The sequence below is a fragment of the Hylaeus anthracinus genome, unplaced genomic scaffold (assembly GCF_026225885.1).
Source record: "Hylaeus anthracinus isolate JK02 unplaced genomic scaffold, UHH_iyHylAnth1.0_haploid 4, whole genome shotgun sequence".
Lineage (NCBI taxonomy): Eukaryota > Metazoa > Arthropoda > Insecta > Hymenoptera > Colletidae > Hylaeus > Hylaeus anthracinus.
The window spans coordinates 7,377,959-7,402,746 of NW_026535289.1; the positions used below are offsets into that span (position 1 = coordinate 7,377,959).

At 43.8% G+C, this 24,788-nt stretch overlaps 1 protein-coding gene across 4 annotated transcripts in view; it reads right to left on the bottom strand.

The window, feature by feature from the left end:
• LOC128894622 (discoidin domain-containing receptor 2-like) overlaps positions 1 to 24,788 on the bottom strand; it is a 142,674-nt gene that overhangs the window by 13,895 nt on the left and 103,991 nt on the right. For all 4 annotated transcript variants that reach the window (XM_054156470.1, XM_054156471.1, XM_054156469.1 and 1 more), the window contains 3 exons: positions 16,944 to 17,049; positions 11,554 to 11,785; positions 1,927 to 2,382 (listed from right to left, as the gene is read on the bottom strand). In XM_054156470.1, the coding sequence (XP_054012445.1) occupies positions 1,927 to 2,382; positions 11,554 to 11,785; positions 16,944 to 17,049 (794 nt within the window). The remainder of the gene's footprint in view (positions 1 to 1,926; positions 2,383 to 11,553; positions 11,786 to 16,943; positions 17,050 to 24,788) is intronic.

The following is a 24,788-nucleotide window of genomic DNA, read 5'->3' on the forward strand; positions in this document are numbered from 1 at the left end:
GTTCCTCAGACCTGACGAAACGTTAAGATTTCATTTCCCAAAAGCAGCGTGCGCTCCCCCTCGATTGTTTGTTGTTTCGAGGTCCCTTCGGCTGCTCGATTATGGAACAGATTTCTGTCCAGGGTAATGAGGGGTTCCATTGAAATAAATCTTGATAGCGGGAGCGAGGCCATTATATAGAAATTCGTGGCCGGAAGCACGCGGGGCCGGAAAATTTTCACAGAACGGCCAACACCCTGCGTCAGTGGCACAACCACCACAACCACCTCTGTTGTTGCCACCCTGTAAAATCCCGCGCCTCGTTTCCTCTTTCTCTTTTCATCCGTTCCACACGAAACCCAGGGGCTAACCGTTGTTGCGCCTCGTTACCCATCCTACGTCCGACCTTGACTCCGACGTGGAAACTAGATTTCATGGCGTACACCGTCGTTCCAACCCTCCAGGTTTCTTTTCGTCCTTCTCCAAGCCCGGATTAAAGGCTGACGGTGAGATCTTCGCGCGCATTTCGCCACGACTGTCTGTCTCGCATTTTTTCACTTTATATATCCATATTTCTCGTCGTTTTTCCTCCCCTTGCCGCACCCCTTACCCCGCGGCTCGCCCATTTTTTTCCCTCGCTATCTTCATTCTCTCCTCTTTTTTTTTCCCACTCGTTTTTTGTATCGTAGCTCCACGTTGGCGAGCCACCGCCGCGGGCTCTTCCAATTTCCTCCCTGTCGTGCGCGCGTCTATCTACAATTTTTTCGCGCATTTTCACGGATATTCGCTGAACGATCATGGAGGAAATTTGAAAATAACGCGGATCGGGGCTTGTATTCGCGGAGATCGGTGCCAAGGAGATTACGGGATGGAAATTCCATCGTCGAACCATTGGTAACCGATAGCAAGCCACCAACCGTTCCATGGAAATCGAACGACAGAGTTGAAGTCGCGAACCGAGTGCAAATTAATTTAACCCTAAAGAGTTGAAATTTTGATGCTTCTTTCTAAAATGCACTTTCTTCTTTCTACGTTCATAATAAGTAATATTCCCAGTTTTCAAGAACAGAATATGTCTTTAACGTGCTTGATGAACCGTGAACCGACGAGGTTGACGAATTTATGCGTTTGACGGAATAATAGGTAGGGAGCATGTATTACGGGATCTGGAGGCACCACTAGTGGAAGCTAACAGACATCGAACGTGACTTCAGGGCTGCATGTTGTTGAACGTAGCTACGTGACTGTTCTCCGGGCCAAAAATCTGCTAGAGGGTCTTGTTCGTGGGGATACGGAGATCACGACCCGCAAACGTTGGGGAAGGCTCTGGTTTCTCGTACCAGGTTTTCCTGTCTCTTCCTTTTGCCCTACCTTCCAAATCACGACGCGAAATCGACTTAGCTGCAGGTTACGCGTCAAACTTGGGGGTAATTGCCGAATTCAACCCTTTGCACTCCGATGTCGGCTGTGACTCGACATCAGTTTTTATCTCAGGAACTCCTTTGTCGAGTCTCACTCGACAGTCTTACGTGTCCAAATCAATAGTGAAGGATATTGTTTCAAGAGATATTATACGTATGAAAATTACGAAATACAACAAAAGTGAGAATAAAACTGATATTTAAGTGAATTTGTTTCCGCCTTTATTTATTTAAATTGCCTTTTTTTTGGTTAAAGTAAATTTTAAATAAAACACTTGAAAACGTTGGGAGCTGCTGATAACATTGAAATATAATTCGGAGTGCAAAGGGTTAAATCTATCGTGAAGAAGACCTCACAACTAACTAAAGCAGAGCTACTTAACATACATAATTTAACCATAGCTTGAGCACTGTGGATCTGTATTTTTAAAATACATTCGCATGGTCAATTCGCATTTAATAAAAATCCAAAGAATTCACGACCCACGCCACGAGATAGAATATAACGAATGTTTCTGAGACTCACCTGAACATCTTTGGTGAACTGGTTGTTGCAGTAAATGTGCACAGCGGAGAACTCTCTGACGTGGTCGAACTCGAACTTGATCTCGAGCGGATGACCGGACCTGGTGTCGTTTCTCCAGCCGACCCAGCCCTGACCCCTGTCGTAATCGTAATAACCCATCTTGAAGTTATCCGGTCCGATCTTGCCATCCGTCAGTTGTCCCAGGCCACGTAGAAGCTGGCCGTCCCAGTATCCGTCGTAAGTAGCGTCGAAGAACTCCCAATTGCCGCGTTTGTCGCCCTGTGGCATCGAGTACGACACGATTCCGTCGTTCCAAGGGCAACCGTACAGTTCCACGCGCATGCAAACGGTTCGCCGATGGTAGCTGTACGGCAGGAAACGAACCTTGCTCGCCCACATCGGCGGCTCCAATTCGTGCTTCGACTCCAGGTAGGTGTTCGTGTTCCCCTTGATCACCTGCAACGAATAATTAACGAGAAAATTATTAATTATGCATTCAGTTTGAAAGTGAAACGCTTGATACGCTAGGGGCGACTTTAATCTTCGACGGGCTTGATACATTATCCGTAAAACTATTTTATTATTAGAGACTAGAGTCGAGACTAAGTCTTCAGGATGGAAATCAGTCAGTCTTTTTTGAACGTATAATGAAATTGCAGAGGGAGAAATATAATTTGTCTACGTGGTGCTTGCTGTTCCCATTTATAATTTGATAAAGATCGTAATATTATTACAAATTAATTCCACTCTTAAATGACTGAACTGTTGTCAGGAATATTCACCAACGTGTAATATCTGTTTGGCTATTTTCCTACCACATTGATGAAAAAAAAAACGGGTGTGTGTAACGGTCTATGAATCTGCAGCGATTAGAATAAACCACTCCCCGTCCAATTTCGTCCAATTTAGCTGTCCAAATTGTTTAGAATATATAGCTGTACGAACTTTGGCCGAAAGAGACGAATGGCTCTCAAGGCGTATCATTAAAATGCCATAAACCATCGATCGCATCAATAATGAACATTCAAATAGCGCGTATACACCTGTCGGGATCACGAACGCGATAACCACGGTCACGTAAGCGGCCATACGTGAGAATCTCGAGGCGGAGTCGAGAGGCGCTGTCAGGCTCGTAAGTGGAAAATAAGAGGTCCTTTGTTTCGAAGGGACGACCCTCGACGACGCCGTCCGAGAAATTCTCGATCCTTCTTCGCGATACACGCGTTTCGACCTTCGGGCTCGCGCACCGCCGACGGAATAGAACGCGCGTTGTTCTATCCGGGAACGCGTGAAACGAGAAATCGCTGCACCGTGGAATGCCTCGACGAATCCTAATAACGCTCGTGAAAACATTTCACGTTTTCTCCCTTAGGAATTCATTGGCAGTGACAATAATTAAACATTCCGAGCGTCGCCATTCGAGATGCCGAACGTAGACGTTACTTGTATGTAAAATGTTCCATCCGGTTAGTTCTTAATCCTCGTTAGGTGAATCGACAGGTTTTTTTTTCTAGAAGGGATGCTACCTTTTATATTTTATTTTGTTTCTGGTATTTTTTTATACCATCAGAATTAAGTGATAAGATGGAGTACTTAGGTGAGAGATTCTATATACTATCCTAGGGTACCAAGCACACATTAAAAAGTATCGAAGTGACATTCTCAAATTACTTTTTAACGTTACTGATAAACAAGTTATCAAATCACGTACAACCAATTACGATCAGACATTCGTGATCATACCTCCTAAGTTTCTTTTCCAGAGTCAATTAGGATGAAGTGAATTCCACGCGCTGTAATATCCAGTTCTCCCCCGTAGCCCTGTTTACTGGCGTCGCGCAGCTTTTTCACAACAAGTAGACTCTTTTAGTTGGTAGCCAGAGCCATGATCGCGTTAAGGAAACCCGATTAAAAGATGATCGTCGTCGGCGGTCCGGTGGAACAGGCACGTTCTGCGGCGGGGTAGTCCTGGTAATTGGGACCAGTAGCTGACACCGTTTTATTTGCGCTCGTTATTCCCGCCGCGACGCCTCTACCTGATGTTTAGCACATCGAAACGACTGCGGCGCGGGGCAGGTTGGGGCCAACGGTGAAATACAATGAGCAGACACGTGTGAAATTTCGCTGCGCATCGTATCGTAGACAACTGTGTCTCGTTCCTACTTCGTTACAAGAGTTTAATGAGCGCGCCGACGATCCGCTGGGCGAAACGCTCGTTAAGAGGCTGAAATATGCCCGCGAACGAAACAGTCCTGAAAGAAGTCTACTCGAACGGGCCGTGGAAAAAGGAGACCTTCCGCGGCGTTGAAATTTCGGTGACGTTGGCAGAAAATCAGAATAAATTGCAATGCAAACTGCGAACCTACCAGCAAATAAGGATACGGAGAAATAGGAAGTCCTACGTAAGTTGAATTTATGCATCTCGAGATTGAATTTAATTGGGACAGAAGTTCTCCGGAGAAATGAGTTGCGGAGATGTATTGGTTTAGATATTAGGATCAGACATCTCATTCCCCTTAATTCGAGTCTTAAGACCTTATTTTAAGATCTGTTCGTCTTATTCGTACTCGTAAGATTCTTGTTCAATTATATTAGAAAAAATTCAGTGTTTCGAATTTGACTATATAATTTGCAGAACAAATTCTCAAGTTCGCGTACTTTAATAAATCAAACAATTAAATAGATACAAGAATTCAACTTTTACTGCAGAAAAAATGAAAATCCGTTCAGATATGAAGATTCTCATTCATACCTTCCTCTCTTTTAAAATCACACAACATTCTCAAGCAACGTTTCCTTTCGATTCCAAGAATAAAGGAAGTACATTAGACGACAAGGATCTATGAATCACGCCGGGCAATAAACCTTTCGCCGCCATCCTCTGCAATTGAAAGCAATTGAAAAATCCGCTTGTTAATAACGCCCGCGTAATCGTTTCCAATGAACCGCGATAGGATTCCGCAAATTTTCAGCTCATTCCGAGAAAACTCGTCGTCGGCGCGGCAAAAGGGAGAACGAGAGGGCGAAAATACAGCGGCATTTACGAGCCGTCGACTCGTCCACCAAGAAAAATAAGTAATCTCGATATTTATCTCCACACCCACGCGTTCCGACTGGGAAACGACGCCGCGATCTCGAGCCGAAAAAACTTTTTCACGTTCCGTCGCGGTCAGAACGACCGTGTTCCTTAAAAATCATCCTGAACAGCGGTATTTCGGCGGGCGTGCTAAGGAAATCTATAAAACTTTATTCTTTTTTCGACAGTTTTACGAAACTTTATTAGAGGAATTCTTATAACTTTATTTTTATGTTCTCTTTAAGTTCTCTTTAACACTGACTCAGAACTTTTTCAATCATTTGTATAAATAAGGCACGTACATAGACAAAAAGATTGATGAGCTACAAGAGCTGGGACACGTTAAATGTAAAAATTCATTATAATCCACTTGGGCGAAAAAAGAGCATTCGACGCAAAATGTGCATTGCATTACAAAATTAGAGGAGCTCAAAGAGTACCGAATTCTCAATCAGGTGCATTCTCCTCATTATCGAACATCTCAACCAGCTTTAAACCAACCTCATCGATATATCGTTGGACGACATTTATCCACCTTTAAAAAGAGATATTCGTAGCAGACAGGGTGCAATTACTAACGAGCACTTTCTTGAGTGCGTCACCGGTACTTTTCGTCACTTTTCGTAGCGAACAAAATTCGTGCAACGGGTCGAAGAAGTCCTGACAGGGCGTGGCGCGCCACCAACGCCCATTTTATGTTAATGTTTCCGTGCGTCTCGATCCCGAATAGTCCGCGAAGCGGCGGCTTCCTACAGAACAGAAGCTGTCGTTGATGGCCTCGTGTCGTCGAGGAAAGATCGTGACGGATAAGCCGTCTGACGGTTTAATTAGACGGATATTTACGCAACGGGTGGTCCGAAGTGTAGACGCGCGTATTTCCCGATGCGTCATGTGTTCGCGAAAGAGGTTCGTCGACCTCTACGATCGGCCACAGTCGATTCATCGGGGATTCTCTGGGGATTAAGGGGGACCTAATTTGGTTTGACCTATATCAAACCAAATTTTTGAGGGTGAATTTAATTGAGTAATTCAGAGATTCTGTGGATTGATGACTGAAAGTGTAGATGAATTATTGACATTTCTAAGTTTATTCATTTATATCATTGTAAATATTCAAGTATTCTTTAAAAAAAAAAGAACATTACTCGATGGTGTTGTTGATGAAGCATATTTGCATGTCTGATGAGGTTATTTATGTAACAAATACAGTTATCGCAATACCGATGTTATATTATCAGTCTTCCCTCTATTGACTCAATTTCCGCCTTCTTATTTATAGTAAAAGTCGTGATATTATCACGAATTATCCCGTATGATTTGCACCAACCATGTCATAACTCCTCCTCGGTGTACTTAATAACCCAGCCCCGAGGGCAAACATAATCTTCACAACCAGCAAGTTGTCGCGAAAAATCCTATCGCAAACGTGTCTTTTTGTTCCCTAACCCCATTAAGACTTCATCCTGCTTTAATTTATGCATTTTCCTAATAAAGCGCTTCAAATCTCATATTTACGAGGATTAAACTTCTTCCAACCGATGCAAAAAAACAGAACCAGTTGTCGTCGGCTGCTAAACACACGCAAGACTCGTCGAATGTTAGCGGAAATACCAGAGGAGGAGATAGTTTATGGAAACGATTAACTCGGCTAGACCGCGAGGTCAGCACGAGGGATCAGCGAGATAAATTATGTCCGCGCGCGTGTTTTCGTCGCACCAAATACGGCTGCTTAAAAATATTAGACGCTTCCCGCGATTCTGTTCCTTTTTTATTCCTGGTTTCCTCCGCGGTTCATTCGAACGGACTGTAAACGCCGGTCGTTGACAACCGCACGGCATGGTACCACCGACGTCGTCTGGTCCAGTCCGAGCTGTTAGGAGAGATTATACGTCGGATAAGCCGAGTGTCGTTGTGTAATTAAGCGAGGAACAGCATGGTCCGCGCAGCGGGTGGAACGAGACACGTATTTCTGCAGATTTATCCCCGCCCGGGAGTCCCCGACCAGGTATTTTGGGTGGCCAGATTCGTTCGAACTTGTATCTTTTCAGTGGAGATGCAGAACCAGTGGCGCAATAACCTTCACACCCTTCCGAAACACCCACTTTTTGAACGTTCATATTCTTTCATGTGGAAGTACGAAAATAAATTGATATAGTCGAAGGTCTTGAGTCGTAGTTTCTTTTAATTTTCTTCCGATATGCGCCTCTGTCCAAGAGTAACGAGCGACGGCCGACAACTTTTTCCCAGCCAGCACGCTACCACGAATGATGTTCGTCATCCATTAACGAGACTCGATTTCCTTTCACTTTTTTCGACCGGTTTCGTGGCTCGCGGCGTACAATATCGTGTATTTAATTAGTATACTTTATGGACGAGATTAAACCAAGCCAGAAATCGACGGGAGGCTGCCACCATTTTGGTACCCGTAATTTATCACTAATCTTAAGCTACGACCGTGACCGATTAATACCGACTTACATCGATAATCGAACATTGGAAAAAATTTAAATATCGTGGGCGGAAACCTGTGTCTGTTTATCAATTTTAATTCGAAACAAATCATTCCTTAACTTGATGAATAGTTCAATTAAGGTAAAATTCAAAAGATGAGCGAGTTGTCTCCAACACCTACGATGAGCGATGGACTCACTTTCAAATGACACTTGTGTTGTATCGTACTGCACATATATTTTTCTGAAGTAAGCTAACAATTTCATATGTTTCTGAAAATTCTACACCCGATATATATTTAGGATAACCGTTATTTTCAGCCTCCCTGGCCTTTTTAGGACTGTTAGATAGCCAGGTACTTAGAAGTGCAAGTTCTGTTGCCGTACCTTGTTACCTGGTCAGTTCCAACCGTACGTCCGTCCGGAACCACCTTTTCTACTTAAGAATACCTTTTCTACTTTCTACCGTTTGCTCTTTTAAATCTACATAATTATTTATGCTGTATACGGGTACGTTATGTTTACCATAATTTCTTCAACATATTTCTACACGCGAGCATTTCTAAATTTGAAGGAAATAATCGAACTTTAACCTAGAATCCGTGCAGTACTTCCTCCATGTTTTAACAAAATTCGTGACCAGTCTCAGTCTCTATGTTGATTCTCAGAGCTTTTATGTTTTCAGGCAGGTAAAGTCGGCGTTTATCGCGTTGCAACAATATTTACACGGCTTGATCAAAATGCGACACCCCCTGGAATACTCGCAGCATAGTCGTAACGTCGTCCTGCATGTAAACCTGCCATAATCCGAGACGTTCCCTGCGACTATTGTTGAGAATATTCGAGGGATAGAGCGTTCGCGAAGTAATCGTACACGAGGTGAAGGTTATTCCGCGACGGTATGCAAATGGGAGACGCGGTCAAAGAAGGGAGGTGAAATTTCGTCGAGTTCGACCTTCGTGGGATGCGCTGTCTGAGGTTCGAACGACCTCGGTTTCTATTCACCCCAGGTACGCCTATGTAGGTGAGTCGAAATCGTCTGACCCGCGTGCACGCGACGACTTTCCCTTCCCTCGTTTTATTGATCCACCCTCCTATACAAATAAGCTCGAAGCACCCTCTCTACGTACTAACTTCCAAGGAAATCCACCTCGTCGACTGGACGTTCACCTTCTTCTTCCTTCTCCTTTTTTCGCCCTCTTTTTCCCCCGCGTTCCGTTCCCTTGGAATCACGATCGTTCCCTCGGAGTAAAAACGTCCGCCTCGCGTTCTCGCAGGAAATAAAATAAAAATACGCGGCTCGAAAATAATGTTATTGTCGGCGGAGCGAAATGACTTATATTGGTTCCCCCGTCGCTCTTCAGAACAAATATCGCGAAACAGTGGAACTTCCATAGAAGTCTACCCACATATTTCCGTCCACCTCGCTTTTACCCCTGAAAATCACAAGGTGACGCGAAACTGAAAACAATGCCACGGAGACGAGATTGTTTTTAACTTAACTGCAGAGCCCACTCGTGGATTCGAAACGAAAGAAGTGAAAGATTATTAATTTTAAATAGATTATTCATCGACCAAACAACAGTATAAATTATTGAATTAAATATCCTTGAATTAGAATGAAATTCCTGACCTCGAGTGCGAAATACACTGCGAAGCTAACTAATTTTTCAAAGGAAAAGTAGCTGTAATATAAAGTTACCAATGCGACAGAATTATTTGCTTCGTTATCCAGAAGAAATATCACGTTTTCATAGAGATCTGCCTACTCAGTTTTCCGTTTCCCCAGCTTTCGCCTTTCCTACAGCGAAAATCATAAGGTAACGGAAAACGAAAACAATGCCAGCCAGTCAAGATGATTTACATTTACCTTTGTGTCGCCTCCGAGGAGTGGGAATATCGCGAAGTGTTAAAAATTCAATGGAAACGCGCCGTTGCGACCGTACACCCACCTGCGATTTTCACTTGCTTCGAGAATCGCGGAGCCTCACTTTGAGCCAAACGACGCGTCGTATTTATGCGAAAGCGGACAAAACTGTTCGCCTCGCGACCGCGACTATCGTCGTTAAATCAAAATGATTTACGCTGCGTTCCACGTGGCTGTGCGCGATAATAGGTATCGCAAAGTGACAAGAGCCCTTCGGCGACGCGTACTATGTGTCGAGGACAGTTCATTCGTCGACGTCAGACTGGATCTCGACCGCTGAGTTCACAGGATTCTTGCGAAAGTAATGCGGTGGAAGATATACAGTTGGGTGCAAAAGTATCCAGGAATCCTAACAAGAAATTGGGCTCGATTGTAACACTTCGAATTTGAAAATAGCGCTATGTAGATAAGCATAGGAAGAATAAAAATGAGTCCGACAAATATGAGCGAAGTGCTTCATGAGGTAAGACTTGCACTATTAGGCAGAAACGTTAAAAAATCGATACTAATACACATTTACGGTATCAATTTGTTTGATCGAATTAGAGAACCGGCGCAGTGAAGGGTTAAATGTACTTAAAATTTAATTAGGTGGATTTAATACTAATTAAAGCAACAAAGCATTCATTTCGAGAGTGGCTACTTTTGCATTCTACTGTATATTTTCCCAACGAAATAAATGAGGGGCAAGCCAGCCCCCATTGTTGGGTGTTGCTAATTAATGTCGTAGGTTCACGGTGACCGATCTATTCTAGTAAATTACATCGACCGCTGCGGACCACTTTTGAGCGTTAGCGTATTACGTCCGAGATTTACGTCTTGTTAACGTCACGGTTTAGTTACTAGCCCGCGCTCGGCCCGCAGACTTGCGGACACCGCAACAAATCATTCTCAATAATCCACGCGCTGGCTCGTTTTATGCGTATCGCCCCGTGACTAAATTTAACCGCGCAATTCCGCTTACACCTAGCCTTCGAGCCGATCTCTCGTCCCTGTGAATTGTTGTGACTGGTTAATTGAATTGAATTATGCGCCCCTCTGGTCCTGGCCGCGGTAATGGCCCTCAAACTGTTGCAGATATAGTGCCTCGAGCAGTTGGAAGTCTTGTCTTTCAAGCTGTTACAAATATTGTTCCTCGTAATGTTAAACATCTCGTCTCTCGAGTAGCTACAACTATTGTATCTCGAGTTGTCACAATTCGATCCCAATCGAGTGATAACTCGAAGGACCCGGTAGCTCGCTATTCAGAAACGCTAACGCCCAAACACGTGTATCGATTGCGACCGAGCCCTCATCGAACGACGCTCGTGCCCCGAGCATTTATCATACTCGATGTTTCTTTTGTCGTGTTCATACGTTCGTTGATAAATTACAGGAAAAAGGTAAGGAAGAAATTGTGCCGACGCCCGTGAAATTTTCCGCCCGTTTCCGAACACGTGTGCGCCGTTTCACGTTCCTGTACGCGTATTCCTTTGTTCGCTGATTCCCTATTTTAGAGAGGTTTTATGCAGGATTTACGCGGCCGCCCTCGCTCCTGGCGCGGGTTCTTAATTAATGCTGAAATTTTCCATTGTTACTCGATAACCTTTTATTTGTAAGTGGTTCTGGCAAAGAATTATTTTCATATAGTCGCATTAGTACGTTCAAGCCGAGTAACTTTGTTCTTAACGTATGAAACAGTTGTGAAATAGTACTACTATTTTTGCAATCTCGTTACATTTGGGAGAAGACAGATTGACCTGTATCGAAAGAGAAAGAAGTCACGTACATAGTATCTGGGTACAGGCACGGAGAGACCAATAAGATTCTCATGTTTTCCGAAATAACAAATATGTCTCGAGTAACGTACTCCTTCCTGCCGTACATCACCTCCTCTGTTTCCTTTGAGCCAATAACTGTTTCACCGTGCACTTCGCCTAACTTAACGTGAATTTATTCGCTTTCAGTCCGATCGAGAATCTTATTCGTACCAAGTATACAAACTTTGACAATTTACAAGGTTTACAGAACAAAGGAAAACAGAAAAGAAAGCAAAAGCAAGCGATCATTCGTTTTATTCATTTATTTTCGTTGTTTGCATTGGAAGCACCAACGACGTAGTTTTCACGCGTAATAAAAAGGGCAATTGCTACCTCTTAGAAGTAAGCATCGCGACGCCTTTGAAATATACTCACTTCCTCGCCCCTCACGTCCCTGTATCGGACCCACTTTCCCAGCTTCGGTCTCCAATACTCCAGCATGTAAGCTTCCGAATATTCGACACCTTGGCCGTTACCAAACCGGCCTTGAGTGCCTGTGGCGGTGATCATGTGGACCGTGTGAAGATCGATTTCCAGCCACTCGCGTGGCTCCGTCGTGATCTGCTGCTTCGGGCACCAGGCTCCTCCGTGGCTCTCTTGCCTCAGCCTGCAAGAATAAATATTTACTCTCGATTTACCGTCTTTTATTTTTTTCCTCCCCAGCCTCGATCTCAACGAAAAGCGTTCTGCCGACTCATCGCCCCGGAAAACTGTAACTGTGAATCGTTCATAGGGAAGCGACTGCGAACTCCGGGATAAACTGGTATTTTTTCGGAATTCCGGAGAATTTTAATTTTAATTTCCTAGAATGAGGCCACAATACAAAATTAACGTCCAATTATCCACCAAGACGCATCGATAGTCGTGGATAGCAAAATAAGTAGAAACGGCGAGCCATAGTCAGACACGCCAGACGAGTGGATTCCGATAGCACGCGGATTCTCAATCTTTTCATGTTCGATTTTCTCGACTACGAAGCTCCATATGAAAAAAACGATATTCTACAGTTTTCGTTCGTTTTTTCATATACAGTCAGTCACGTAAGTATTCGCGCACTCTATATCTATTCAAGAAATTGATCTAAATTAATGTCAAGCTTGATGTTTTCAAATCAATTTTTATTATAAATATATATATACATGTGTAAAGCCTGTTCATGTATATATCCATAATGAAACATTTATTTGAAAACATCAAATCTATCATTTAATTTAGACAAACTACTTCAATAAACATAGAAGGTACGAATACTTATGGGACTTACAGTAAAATAACCATGTCCAAAAGAGTAAAATAATCTCTTGTGCCACCAGTGCCTAGACACCCTGCACAAGAGGACCTAAAAACCACCAGAGATTTCTCTCTGTCTTCTATTATACTTTAAATGTAAACTCACTCATACTCATAGTTTTACATAGAAATATTAGCAAAAGTGTCGAATAGCTTTCTCAATCCATTCGACCAAACCATGCGAGTACCATGAATCAGCGGGCATGAGACTTGATAAATTTTCATGATGTTTTTCCTCCTCGTATGCAGACGCGGCGATTGACGTGCCGATAAAAATCTTCGGATAAGACGAAAGCGAAAAGGATGAGGGTATAATCGGAAATGTTACATCGTCGCAGAAAGGAAATCGTATAAATACGTGATCCTCCTGGCGGCTGATGGGTAACCGTCACCTCGTCGGGGCTATACGGGGTGAAATTATAATTTATCGATCGAGCCACCGGATGGCATGAATTAAAGATGAGCGCCGGCACCGCCGCGAGAACGACGCACGGGGAAGCCACTTCGAGCTGGCTAATAATTGTATTCGCGCATACCTTTCGCGGACTCGTCTATAGCATTAAAAAGCACCCTCCCCTTGGCCGCGATTGCCGCGAAAAACACCGAGGAATGTCGGCACGGATTCCACGGATCGAGTAGAAAACCCGGGAAAGAAAGGGAATCACGTCGAATCTAATCGCTTCATTGGCTCGTTTGACGGCTCACTCTCGGTACTCATTACCATTTCAGTTCCTCATTAACCGCTACCTCTGCTTATAAATGTTTTACAGCGAGTCAGTCGCTCGCACGTACGCGTGCTGCTTGGATGAATGGGGTTACTATTCGTACACGTTTCCCTCGGCACATTTTCTTTAACGATCGATTACTAACGCGCCACTTCACTTTGAAATATAAAGATGACACGGGTGACTGCTAACGTGTACTTCTTAATTTACCAATGCATTTATGAAGAGGCATCCAGCCAGAGTGTTCCAACATCTTTCACTTGACAGTGCTAGTACAAACATACTAAATTTTCGGCTGAAAAAGCCAACCACATCCCTTTACTTTGCTCGACTCGCAACGCATACAATTTGAAAACCTTGAAACAGTTTTACACACACGACACCCAAGAAGTACGACGTCGAGGTTCGTCGTCGCAATAAAGAGGTGAGGTACCGGTCTCTAAAGCGTCAGAATTTTAAGTGTAGCTTTGACGTCGAAGGGTAGTAAAAGCGGTCGAGCAAAGCGTCCCCGGAGCGAGCCTCCTCGATCCAGAGGTCGTCTTCCGAGCGGGTAAAGAACGGAAAGCAGGGATGAAAGCGAACCGAAGAAGAAAAGGGGGGAATCGGTGAGAAAGGTAAATAGGAGGACGAAGTGAGACTGAGAGGGATATCCAGCCCAGCGAAAGACCATAACTCATAGCCCATTAAGAGAGCTCGAACTGCCTTGGCTGCCACTTTGATACAGTCCAGGGCATCAAAGACATTCCGCGAGCGCGCGCGCCACCCTGCACCGCGATAAATCTCGGGAACGGACGATTACGCCGACTTCAGGCTGCAAGCTGCCACGTCGGCGGAATCGCCGAAAGCGAGATCCCAGCGACGACGAAGAGGCCGATTATCGAGAGGAATGGTTTGTCGAACGCGAACGAAGGGAGTCACTCCGTGAGCTACGCCTCCTCAGACGCGGGGAACCGTCCGGACGGAGATGATTTGTTGCCGCCGGCGACAGGGGTAAGAGACCCGGTTCTTTTGTGACCCGGTACACCCAGGAGTCGTTTGATGAAAATGTTCTTCCGTGAAGGTGCCGGGGCTTGGACCAGGAGCGACCGGGCTCGAGCAACACGCGACCAGTGGACGCGCGAAGACAAACGACGCTGTTGCTGGAGCGTCGGAGGAACGCGGGATTTATTTTTATGGCCCGTGCGTGCCGGTGATCTCCTTCGCGTGCTCTCCGAGTCGCTGAAATTGGCTAACGACTAAGTGAATTTTTTAGAAATTGCGAAGTTCGTTTTTTATTGTATGCAAGATGTGGTGGAATCTATATGTATACACTCAGTCCCATGAGTATTCGTACCCTCTATGTCTATTCAAGAAATTTGTCTAATTTAAATGATAGATTTGATGTTTCCAGATTAATGTTTCATTCTAAATATGTACACGAGTAAACTTCACACATGCGTGTATTAATAATGAAATATTTATTTGTAAACGTGAAACCTATCATCCAATTTAGATAAATTTCTTCTATCGACATGAAAGGTACGAATACTTAAGAGACTGACTGTAAATTTTCATTTAAAAATAAAATGTACTACCTGTGTAACTACCTATATTTTAAGTACGTTTCTATCTCAGGTATTAGCATACCAAATAAAATTATTTCCCATGCAGAATTTCTAAGGGTGTTTCCTCGAAACTGGAAAATTCATGGTAGAATACTGGCCAAGGAGATATTGGTTCCTCAAGGGTGTCTTTGTCGAAGCTACCTCGAAAAGCGTGGAGAACACGTAATACGAGTTAGATGCGCGTATTTTAGGGTAAACGGAGTCGTATGGGGTAAATAGGGTATTCACCGGGAAGCCCGCAGTATCAGGAAGCCATGGAAATACCGTTGAAGAAGGTCTAGACGGTCTACTGGTAAAGAGTTCACAAGCGACGTTATCGGCGTTGCATCGAAAAGGCTTTCCTTGCTTTTATATCGTAGCTAGAAGAAAAATATCGCGATAGCTTCTTACGCGTTAAAACTTCAATTACCATTCAGACATTAACACCCTCTATCAGGGAAGCCCCCTCGTGCCATAAACACGGGTACGCATTCTTAGCGTTTCGGTAAATTCTGCATTCATTTACAGTGGCGTTCAAAAGACTGGGACCACCCGCTGGCACCTCGGGAGTTCGTAAATGTCATCCTGGATATTAAACAAAGTTACCACAACAATTTAAAGATGAAGACAGTGGTACTCGTGGTTTAGTTATTATGAATATTCATCTTTTTTTTCCGAGAATCTTCTTTGAATAAGAACATCACCGAAAGTTTGCAATAAATCTCTCAAAATTTGATTACCAAAACAAAGTAATTACTATTCCTCTTAGCACCGTGTCAAGGACCATAAAGACAGCAGTTCAAAGACATTCGAATGCTAATGTATCCGCAAAGATATTCTTCACGACGACTATACAACTATTTCGGGCGACGTTATCGAGGAATTTAAAAATCCACTCGAGCGAAATGTCGCGATTAAACGATTCGCGAGCGTGTGGTCGTCGACGCCATGGGTGGTCCGATTTGGAAGATCTTATTTGGGTACACTACTTGGCTAGATTTCTCTTTCTGAAATGGTAATTAGCTGGCACGTATAATCAAAGGAATACGCGGAGGTCACGTTAACGATGCTTAAGAGCTTCGGAACGTTCGATACAAATGGCTCCGCATGCGGGACATCCCGCGTCATTAATCCTCATTGCGGCTTGAAGGCCGAATTAGACGTGCAGTTTAGTAGTCGGTGATTAATACGGTGACCGCTTGGGTCCCGATCGTGAGCTATCTCGGCCGTGGACAGGATGACGGACAGGAAGAGGATCATCCGTTTAAAGCCGTAGAAAGCATTCGGAGTCAGAAACGTTATCGCACATCAGGATTCGGGGTTTTCTTTTTTCCGTCGTCGATCACCACCGCACAATTGCACCCGCATCAATCTCCCGCCGCTTTTTAAAATGTCCACCAATCGATATGCTGACAAATCTTTTCTCGACGGAGACGTTATTCGTCAGTGATAAATATATTCCGATACAGAAACCTATTAGTATCTCGTTACTCAAATTAACGATCCATGGCCAAACGGAGACCATTTTTGCTTCTAAGGAGCACATTGTACTCCGAAATTCTTGTTGAGAATTCGTAGACACTGTACTCTAATATATTGTAAAATAAAAAGTGATTGGAAATAGAAATATTTCAGAGGCGTAATCATGATTTTGATATAAAAAGCTCTTGTGGCCATTGTTACTGCGCTTAACATACAGAAATTATAACTTGTAGTCAAATTTCATGAACCAGGATGTCGATAATAATTTCATCAGACGAGCAGGGGTGACGTATGAAAAAAGTTTGAAATAATCTGAAAAAAATAATGAATTAAAATGAGCTTGACGTGAAATTTTCAGGAATTCGCACGCCTCGGAATAATTAAAAAATTGAAGAGAAGTTCAAGTACTAATTAAAACGATTTCAACGTTTCGTAACATTTTTAACGACCTAGGAAAAAGTTGGGCGGGTTCTTTGGACGGAGTTCGCAGAGTCCTTTTCGAGAGAACGCTTCAATTTATCCCCGAATAGGTCGCTTAACGAAGCGCGCTGATTTCGGGAAATTGGATCTCTGCACCGCGGTCCTCACAAAGGGGTTAATTTTATCATATTTCCGAATGCGTATTGCATCGCATCTGCATAATGCGCTCCATAAACGAGACGGTAATACACGATAATTCACTCACCGTCCGTGATGTGGCCCGACGTTTCCGCTATCGAAACTCGAGCTCGCTGTGATGTCTGCATCGGGAATCACACCAGATTCCATCCCCAGGGGTGCGATGCATTGTGCTGAAAACAAAGGAAATTGCTTTGATTATATATACGTTTATATTCGTTCAGCGCTCTCTTTTGCTCGCGAGGAGCGTGATTACGATTCGTACGTTTCGATTGTTCGCCGCAATTATAACGCTAATTATAACCCATCGTTGGGTGGTATAACCTTTCGGAAAGAACGAACACGGAGCTACGAGGGGTATATTAAAATAAATTCAAACACGGAACCTCATTAATATTTTACAGTAACAAGAGAATTAATAAGTACCAACACAGTTCGATAGAGTGTACTTTGGTCTCTTAACGCTCGAATGGTTATCCGATATTACGTTTCTTTTTGTAGGTAATTAAAGATTGGGGGCATCGTAATGAGTGTTGTCTGCCGTGGCGCAGTAGAAAATACTATTATAAGTAAGAGAATTCATTTTCATGTATAGCGATATTTATTTAATGTACTAAATGTAGCGATGGGCTACTGTATGTGTTAAAAGGGCAACAATTTAGGAGAACTATAACCATATGTACTCTTTCAGGATACGAGTTTCATACCGCCACGACCGGACCCTTCCTGCGTCCTTCTGCCCCGTCGAGGAGTTGGGAAAGCACCATAAAAACGTAGGTCAAACAGGTCTAACCGTTTTCCTGCTCCTTTGCATACCATTCGAAACAGTATATGTTGCCACATGTGTTGCATATGCCAACAGAACCATCCAACGATCCAGGTCGGATACTACCGCGAGTCCTCGTCGTTATTTTCGGCGGGACGCGGATTACGGTTCATCGAGCTTTCATTACACGTCTCGAACGCCGCTTCCTCCCAACACGCAGTTCCCAACGACTCGCGATTATGGCCTCGGATACATCGTACTTTTTCGTCGGTGTGTTGCTGCCCCGCGATAATTGCGATACCGAGAAACGCTTTCCAATCGCGAGTCCGAGGCGAGAGAAACATTTTCGACGCTCCGAAATTACACGTCTGCGGCTCCTCGGCTTCTCGTACGATCGTGAAACACGCGAGCCGTCTGGACGCCGACGTCGCGCAGCGTTTTAAAACAGCCATACCATCGCCAAATACTATATTTCATCTCGACAGTAAGGTTATTACATTCTTTCCTATATGCATTTGGAATATTTAAGGCAACAGCTGAGTTATTGGGTTGAAAACACTGAGATTCAGACATTTTATTGTTCGTACTTTAATCCTCTGTTTCATTACCCCAACATGTTTTTGAATATAGAATTATCTTCGTCTCAGGCGTGGCGTAAAATCTGTCTTGACCTCGTGACAAAGAAAAGTGAAAGAAGAGAAGCAGAACAAGGGAGGAAACAAAGGAGAAAAGGGCTTTCCATGGCAAGACAAGTGGGCCTTGTCAGGTGGCCGAGTTGTCTGAAGAATCTAGATAAGACGTTACTTCTTATTAAAATTTCGCAAGTTGTCAAATCAACTGTCAAAAGTATAATACACTTGTACGAGTTACTTCGTGACACTGTCAATGGGGAGACGTTCGAATAACAGAGTGTACGCGTAAAAAAAGATTTTACTGTATTTTCAAATACAGATTATCAAGTGAAGCCTGCCTTTGACACAATTTGATACGGAGAACGATTGAGGTATATAAGAATCCCAAATCTTTTCCGAAGCGTCCTGTATTTACGTGACCAAATATCATGACTGGGAGTAAAGTGGACCGTTGACGGTTTTGGAACAGGTTCAGGAAACAGCTGTCGTTGGCTGCCATTCCTGGCGGCCGAATTTATCGAGTTTGCCGAACCGTGGATGCCTTCGTTCGCGATACGGTTTCCCGCTAAACGGTCGTATATTATTTTCCTATTCCAGGGAAGTCCGATTCCGCCCCGTTCGGGTAAACAGATCGTCCGCTTTGATGGTCTCATCGACGAAGCTCGTTTTTATACCTCTCCGCGTGTTGGTGGCGTTGCATACAGATTTAAACCAGCTCCTCTTAATCCTCAATTAGAATGGCCTTTATCGAGAATTCGTCTCATACTCGATGAATAAATAAAGGGACATGTTAAATATCGAATCGAGCAGGTACTATATCGAATCAAGATGTTGAGATTCTACAGTCGATAAGAATAAATTGATAGCGAGTATGTAGACTGCTACTAAAAGGAATGAAAATATCTTTTTAAATAAACTCTCGAGAGCTTTTTATACGAATGTCTCTCCACTCATATAATATCGACTAAAGTTTATACTCAAGTAAATTAAATTAATTTCTTGGAAATGTCACAATGAATAACTATTAAATCTGGTACAGACACTTTAACAATATTTCTCCCTCCCTTCTGCTACCTACAGCTTTGACCATCCGTTTTAAAACGCCATTTCCAAGTGTACAATCCGTTAACTGTCATCGTTTCCATCGACCTGTGGCTTAGCAGCGATATTGTCGATCATGCGATCGAAATTTACGGTTCGGCTGCTTCGTCGATATCCGTTTGCTTCGAGGTTTCCCTCGAGACTCGCCTGGTCGCGGGAACTAACGATTCCACGACCGCCCGCGACGTGTTTTTCATTTCTTTTTTTCTTTTTTTATGCGAGATTAAAGTCCTAATCCGCGCGATGAACTTTCCTCGTAAATAAATTTTTAACTAGATACATACACGTATCCGTGTAAGTCGCCGCCTCGTACAAGTTTTACGACTCGACGGCCGTTTATTTCTGGTAATTAACTTCTCTAGATGGAGGCACTTGTTCCCGGGAGTTGAACCGACGACCGTACAACACCGTTTTTGCGGTATGAAATTTCGCCGTGTTGGTTTTTCGCTCTTCTTCGCCGCGACCATCGGGTGAACGCCGACGCTGTACGACAACAACGCGACTCTTTCAGCGGAGATATTCATTTTTCCATTTCCGTTTTCGCTTCCTGCAACGCTTTATTTGCACGTGATCAAGATAGGTATAAAAACAAATTGCTGATAGTTAAGCGAGGAATATTGGAAGTCGTACTAATTCTGTTTATGCACCTGAAATTCATTTTAGAAATGGATAAATTAGAATTTATAGAACAGAATAATAATATTAATGATTGTCCTGTTTTGTATAAATATTTAATAAATTAATTCAGACAGGAAGTAATTCATACAGGAGCCAGATTTGATGCTGCGCGACTATAGGACTGCTCGTTTATTTGGGGAGCGGAAGGGGGAAAGGAAACGAAAACCACGCGACTAGAGAAAAGTTTTACGAGAGTGATTAGAGGGAAACCCGGATGCGAAGGAGCCACAGAAGAAACGAAAATATAAACTGGAGATTACGAGACACATTCGAACAAACACGCCTGTCTTGGTAATTCAAGTGTAGATAAGAAAAATAAAGCTAGAGATTGGACACACCACTTGTGTCTCGGGACACGAGAGTAACCATAACACACTCCGCTACTGTTCCTCGACAGAAGAAACTTCCAAACATTGAACGAACTCGAATTCGGGGAGGTAAAATTTCCTCCAAGTGGCGCGAACTCTTCAAGACGAGGACTCCGACTCAACAATCGAGAGCTTCGACGAAACAACTCTATTTCCTTTCGATGTAAAAATACTTGAGAACGTTCGAAGGCAAATCGATTGTTTTCGATCACTTTAGAGTAGAATTATAGGAAAATCAATCGACCATTTAAAGGCGTGGATTCTTAGAAGAGAAAGATATAACAGCTGTGCAAGATGCAAAGAGACACAGGGCAGGGCCCAGACAAAAATTTCCAAATATCGACTCCGTAGTCAGGATGGTAGGGATACTATTGTCGAGTCATCCCTACGATAAACGTTAACGTTTCTAGTTCAGTAGTTCACCCCACCGCGAAGGACCCTACAGGAACAACGCAGGAACTTGTGTCGCCCGGTAGCCAGGTTCGATCCTCGTATTTATAGACATCCTGGAAAAGAGCAGAGAAACGAGAGAAGAAGAAGTAAGTTATGCGACGTTTGGCCCGCCCCAGCCACTCATTCGGCGACCATAACTCTCGTTGGAGTGACAGCTCCGAACGGAAGGGTGTGCGCCGCCCTCCATCCGCGAGAAGAGGGAAATTGAATGCCTTCGCAACCCCTCCACGCGACTACTCTCTTCTGTCCTCGCGGTGGCATCTGGGTCCTCCTTCTTCCACTCTTAACCGCGTCACTGTCAAATTGATAACCGCTCCTTCCTCCCGGGACAACTTCTCCTCGCAACCTCCGGCTGCCAGGAAAGCCGCGGAATGCGCGTCGAGGGCGACCGACTCCCCTCTCAGGTATTATCGTCGCGGGACAAGTTGATTTCGTCAATCTAAATAATTTATACGAGACCACGGAGACGGGGAAAGGATATACGACCCGATAGGGAATTATTACTAGTACTGTTAGTAAATGATAATAGCTATCCACAAATGAAAATTGGTATTTACCATATTCTTTTAACAAATTCGCGACAGCGAATAATACCGAGTACTGGCGAAAATAATACAATTCTGAAGCTTGACATCGCAAATTTATATCGTTAGGGTGAAGATGAAAATTACAAAATACGTTTTGAAATATTAATGTTATAAATATGTAATGTTCAAAGCTCCACGAAAGTCACCGTAGATAGAAGAATTCTACTAGGTTTGTAGCAGATTTACTCAGCCAATTAACAGTTAAGTTTCTTAGACAAAGAGTAAAGTTTAGATGTGATCAACCCCTTATCTAATTATCGCGAATCGAGACGGATTCGTTAACAGTCGTCGCTGGCGCCAGAGAGGAAGCATAGAGCGAATTAAGCGGAAGAGGCAACTGGCTTTACCGGCGGTAAAGAAATAGAAAGACGGCGAGAGATCGGCTTATAAAGCCCGAGCAACGAGAATTTTCTATCTCACCGGATTTAATAATTCCAGCTTAGCTCGCCTTTGTTAACTCCGCAATTATTATTAATGACGATGTACGAGGGTCGGCGGTCTGGCCTCGCCGTTCCCGGTTCCTCTCGCCTTGTTTTCCTCTTCCGCGGGCGTGAATGTAAATTAATTACTCGCCGGGTCTTTTGCGAAAAACATATTAACCAACCCCCACCTTATTACGACCACGATATTACGGCATAAATCACGACTCACTTACGGATTACTATTTTTCACGCTGGACGGAAACCAACCTCTCGTCTAATCGAAATCTCGAAACCTCCACCACCGAGCACCTCCAGTAGTCACTTTGCTCCTTGAATTATTATAAATCATGTCCGTCGAGTAGGTACAGATTTGTCCCTCGAACTGCTACGGACCTTCCTTAAGATGTTATTCTTATTTAAAATAAATAATATATACATATATGCATCATTTATGAGGATTTTAATGTAAATATGTATTTCATCTAATAATAAAATTGATTTTTAAAAGCAAGGTAAAATATACATTTTTAAATGAACAAAATATACGTATATATGTTATTTATCACATATTGGACACACTGCCTCTCGAGTCACAAAATTATCCTCATCGTCTTCTGAGACCGATCATTCGCGTAAATTCATATCTGAAAAATATTCATACGTTCTTTCTCCAACAAAAATGACACTTAGTTCTTTTTTTCACCTGCTATTCCCACCATATGTCTATCTCTGGCCCAGACCATACGCGGAGTCGTTTTCCAGAGGTATGGATTTCGTCACAAGTGTACCCAGACTCGCAACGCTAATAGCCCTCGAACCTCAGAATTCTGGTTCGTATAACACGGAATTACTTGGCTAAACGTTACCAACGAGCGGGAAAACAGAACGAAGAGCGAAAGCGAAACCCCTAATTGCTGTATTATGACAACGCCCGGCGCGTTTTATTTACTTAACGGAATTAGCGGGTGGACACCTGGCCGCCCTGTTTTCCCTATTCCACTGCAGAGTTGCGTCTCTCATCGGGGCCAAGTGAAATTAGAATGAATGTTTGTAAGAGCGACGACCCCGAAGACCTCGAGGTTCCACCTCCCCCCTGCCGCGCGCGTTCACCCCTTTCGAGAGTGCCGCGAACACCGAAACACAGTTTTCCTCGGTATTGTTGGAACCAGGGGAGCCATTTTCGTCTCTTCTCAGGGAAAACAAACAATCGTTGTAGGCAGAAGACAACGCGATCCAAGACGGCGCATGCCCAACGTTCTGGCGCCAGGACGGCTGGAGAAACGGAAGTACTACTTTTACACGACCCCTTCGTCCCCACCGCCCCTCTAGCCGCAGTCTTTTTAAACCCTTCCCCTATAACCGACCCTTTCCTACCTCCCCTTAGGCGTGACCCATCCCCGGGAGTCTTGAAATCACCGTCTCGAGTTGCGTGCAGTGCTTACTCCTCGGGGGTCGTGGCTGCAACCCCTTTTGTAGGTACGTGCCTCGTGGCGAGCATGTGTTACGGTCGCCTTCGTGGCCTGGATTTATCAAAAGCAAGCCTCGCCACGTCGCTCCGGGGCGAGAGTTATGTTTCTGACCTCGGCTGCTTGGAATATCGCGACGGTTTCTGGAGCTCGTTAATCGTGACATCGCCGCGACTTTGATGTCGAGCTATGCCCAGAGCGTTCATAGCTTAGACGCGGTTCGATTCTACATAGAAAAGTAATAAAGCAGCTTCTAATAACAGTTTCTGTATTTTCAGGTTTAAGTCTCTACTTGGCCGACTGCGATCGATGCTTTGCGCCGAGGTATGTCTACCAAGGGTGTTGAGCGTTGAGTAGATCGAATGTAGGGTCGATCGACGCTCGTGGATAATATATTAAATTTGTTAATGTATTTTTCTGCCACAATTTAATGTCACAAAATCATACCGAAATTGAAGCACATTTTGATGATTGTGTGAAACTTTTCTTAAAACTAACTTCTTCAGGATACGTAGGACTGTGGTAGTGTAGTGGAGTAGAAAAGTTTGTGTGCGGTTTGTGCTGGGTAGAGGTTTATGGCCTTACCTGTGATCGTTTCTTGGGACGCACCAAAGAGAAAACAAATAAACTCGAGAAACTAATATCTGTAATTTCGGATTTTGTCTAGCTCGATCGAGCTACCGAAATTATGAATTATAATGCGATAAATTAACGAACATCGGAATTAATTCCACCCTCGAACTCGAGTTGACCTTCAAGAAAGGTCTTCCTCGACGATGTTCCTCCACAATTGTAACCGGAAGGCAGAACAACGAGGGTGGTTTCAACCCTTCGAGAACGCACTCGAGTTCGGGATATGGTGTTTGCTCTCGCGGCCTAGACTTATGAAAATACAGTTCCAAAGGGCGGATTGCCCTTCGAACCCGAAAGTCGAGGATTATTACACTCGATGTCGCCGTCGACGTCTGACAGTTGACGTCTTTTCAGCCCGTTGAGGTCGAGACGTGTCTCTTGGAATCTGCCGGAATTATCCTCCAGGCTTGATACACGAAGCCAAAACTTGGAATTGTATTACTACGTCCAAAACTGAAAAGTCAGTTGCGCTGGATGGTAGAATTATTAAAGTAAGAATCTTCGCAATCACGGAGAATTATGTAACACGTGTATAGTCCTGAATGTCCGCTGTTAGACACGTGAATGGTCCTGTAATGGTTTGGGCGGCCATATCTTGGCATTCCAGGACCATTGAGGGTATCGATGGTCCTATTACTGCTAGTATTTGGTCATTGTAGACGATCAAGTCCATACTATGGTCCACGCATTACTCGACAAGGATGCCCCAAGATGATAATGCTTCCCTAGTCGGCACAGTTACCTGGATTACATATCAACGAAATTGGTAGTTTCGACCGCAGGGTTCAGCGCGTTTCATTTCATTA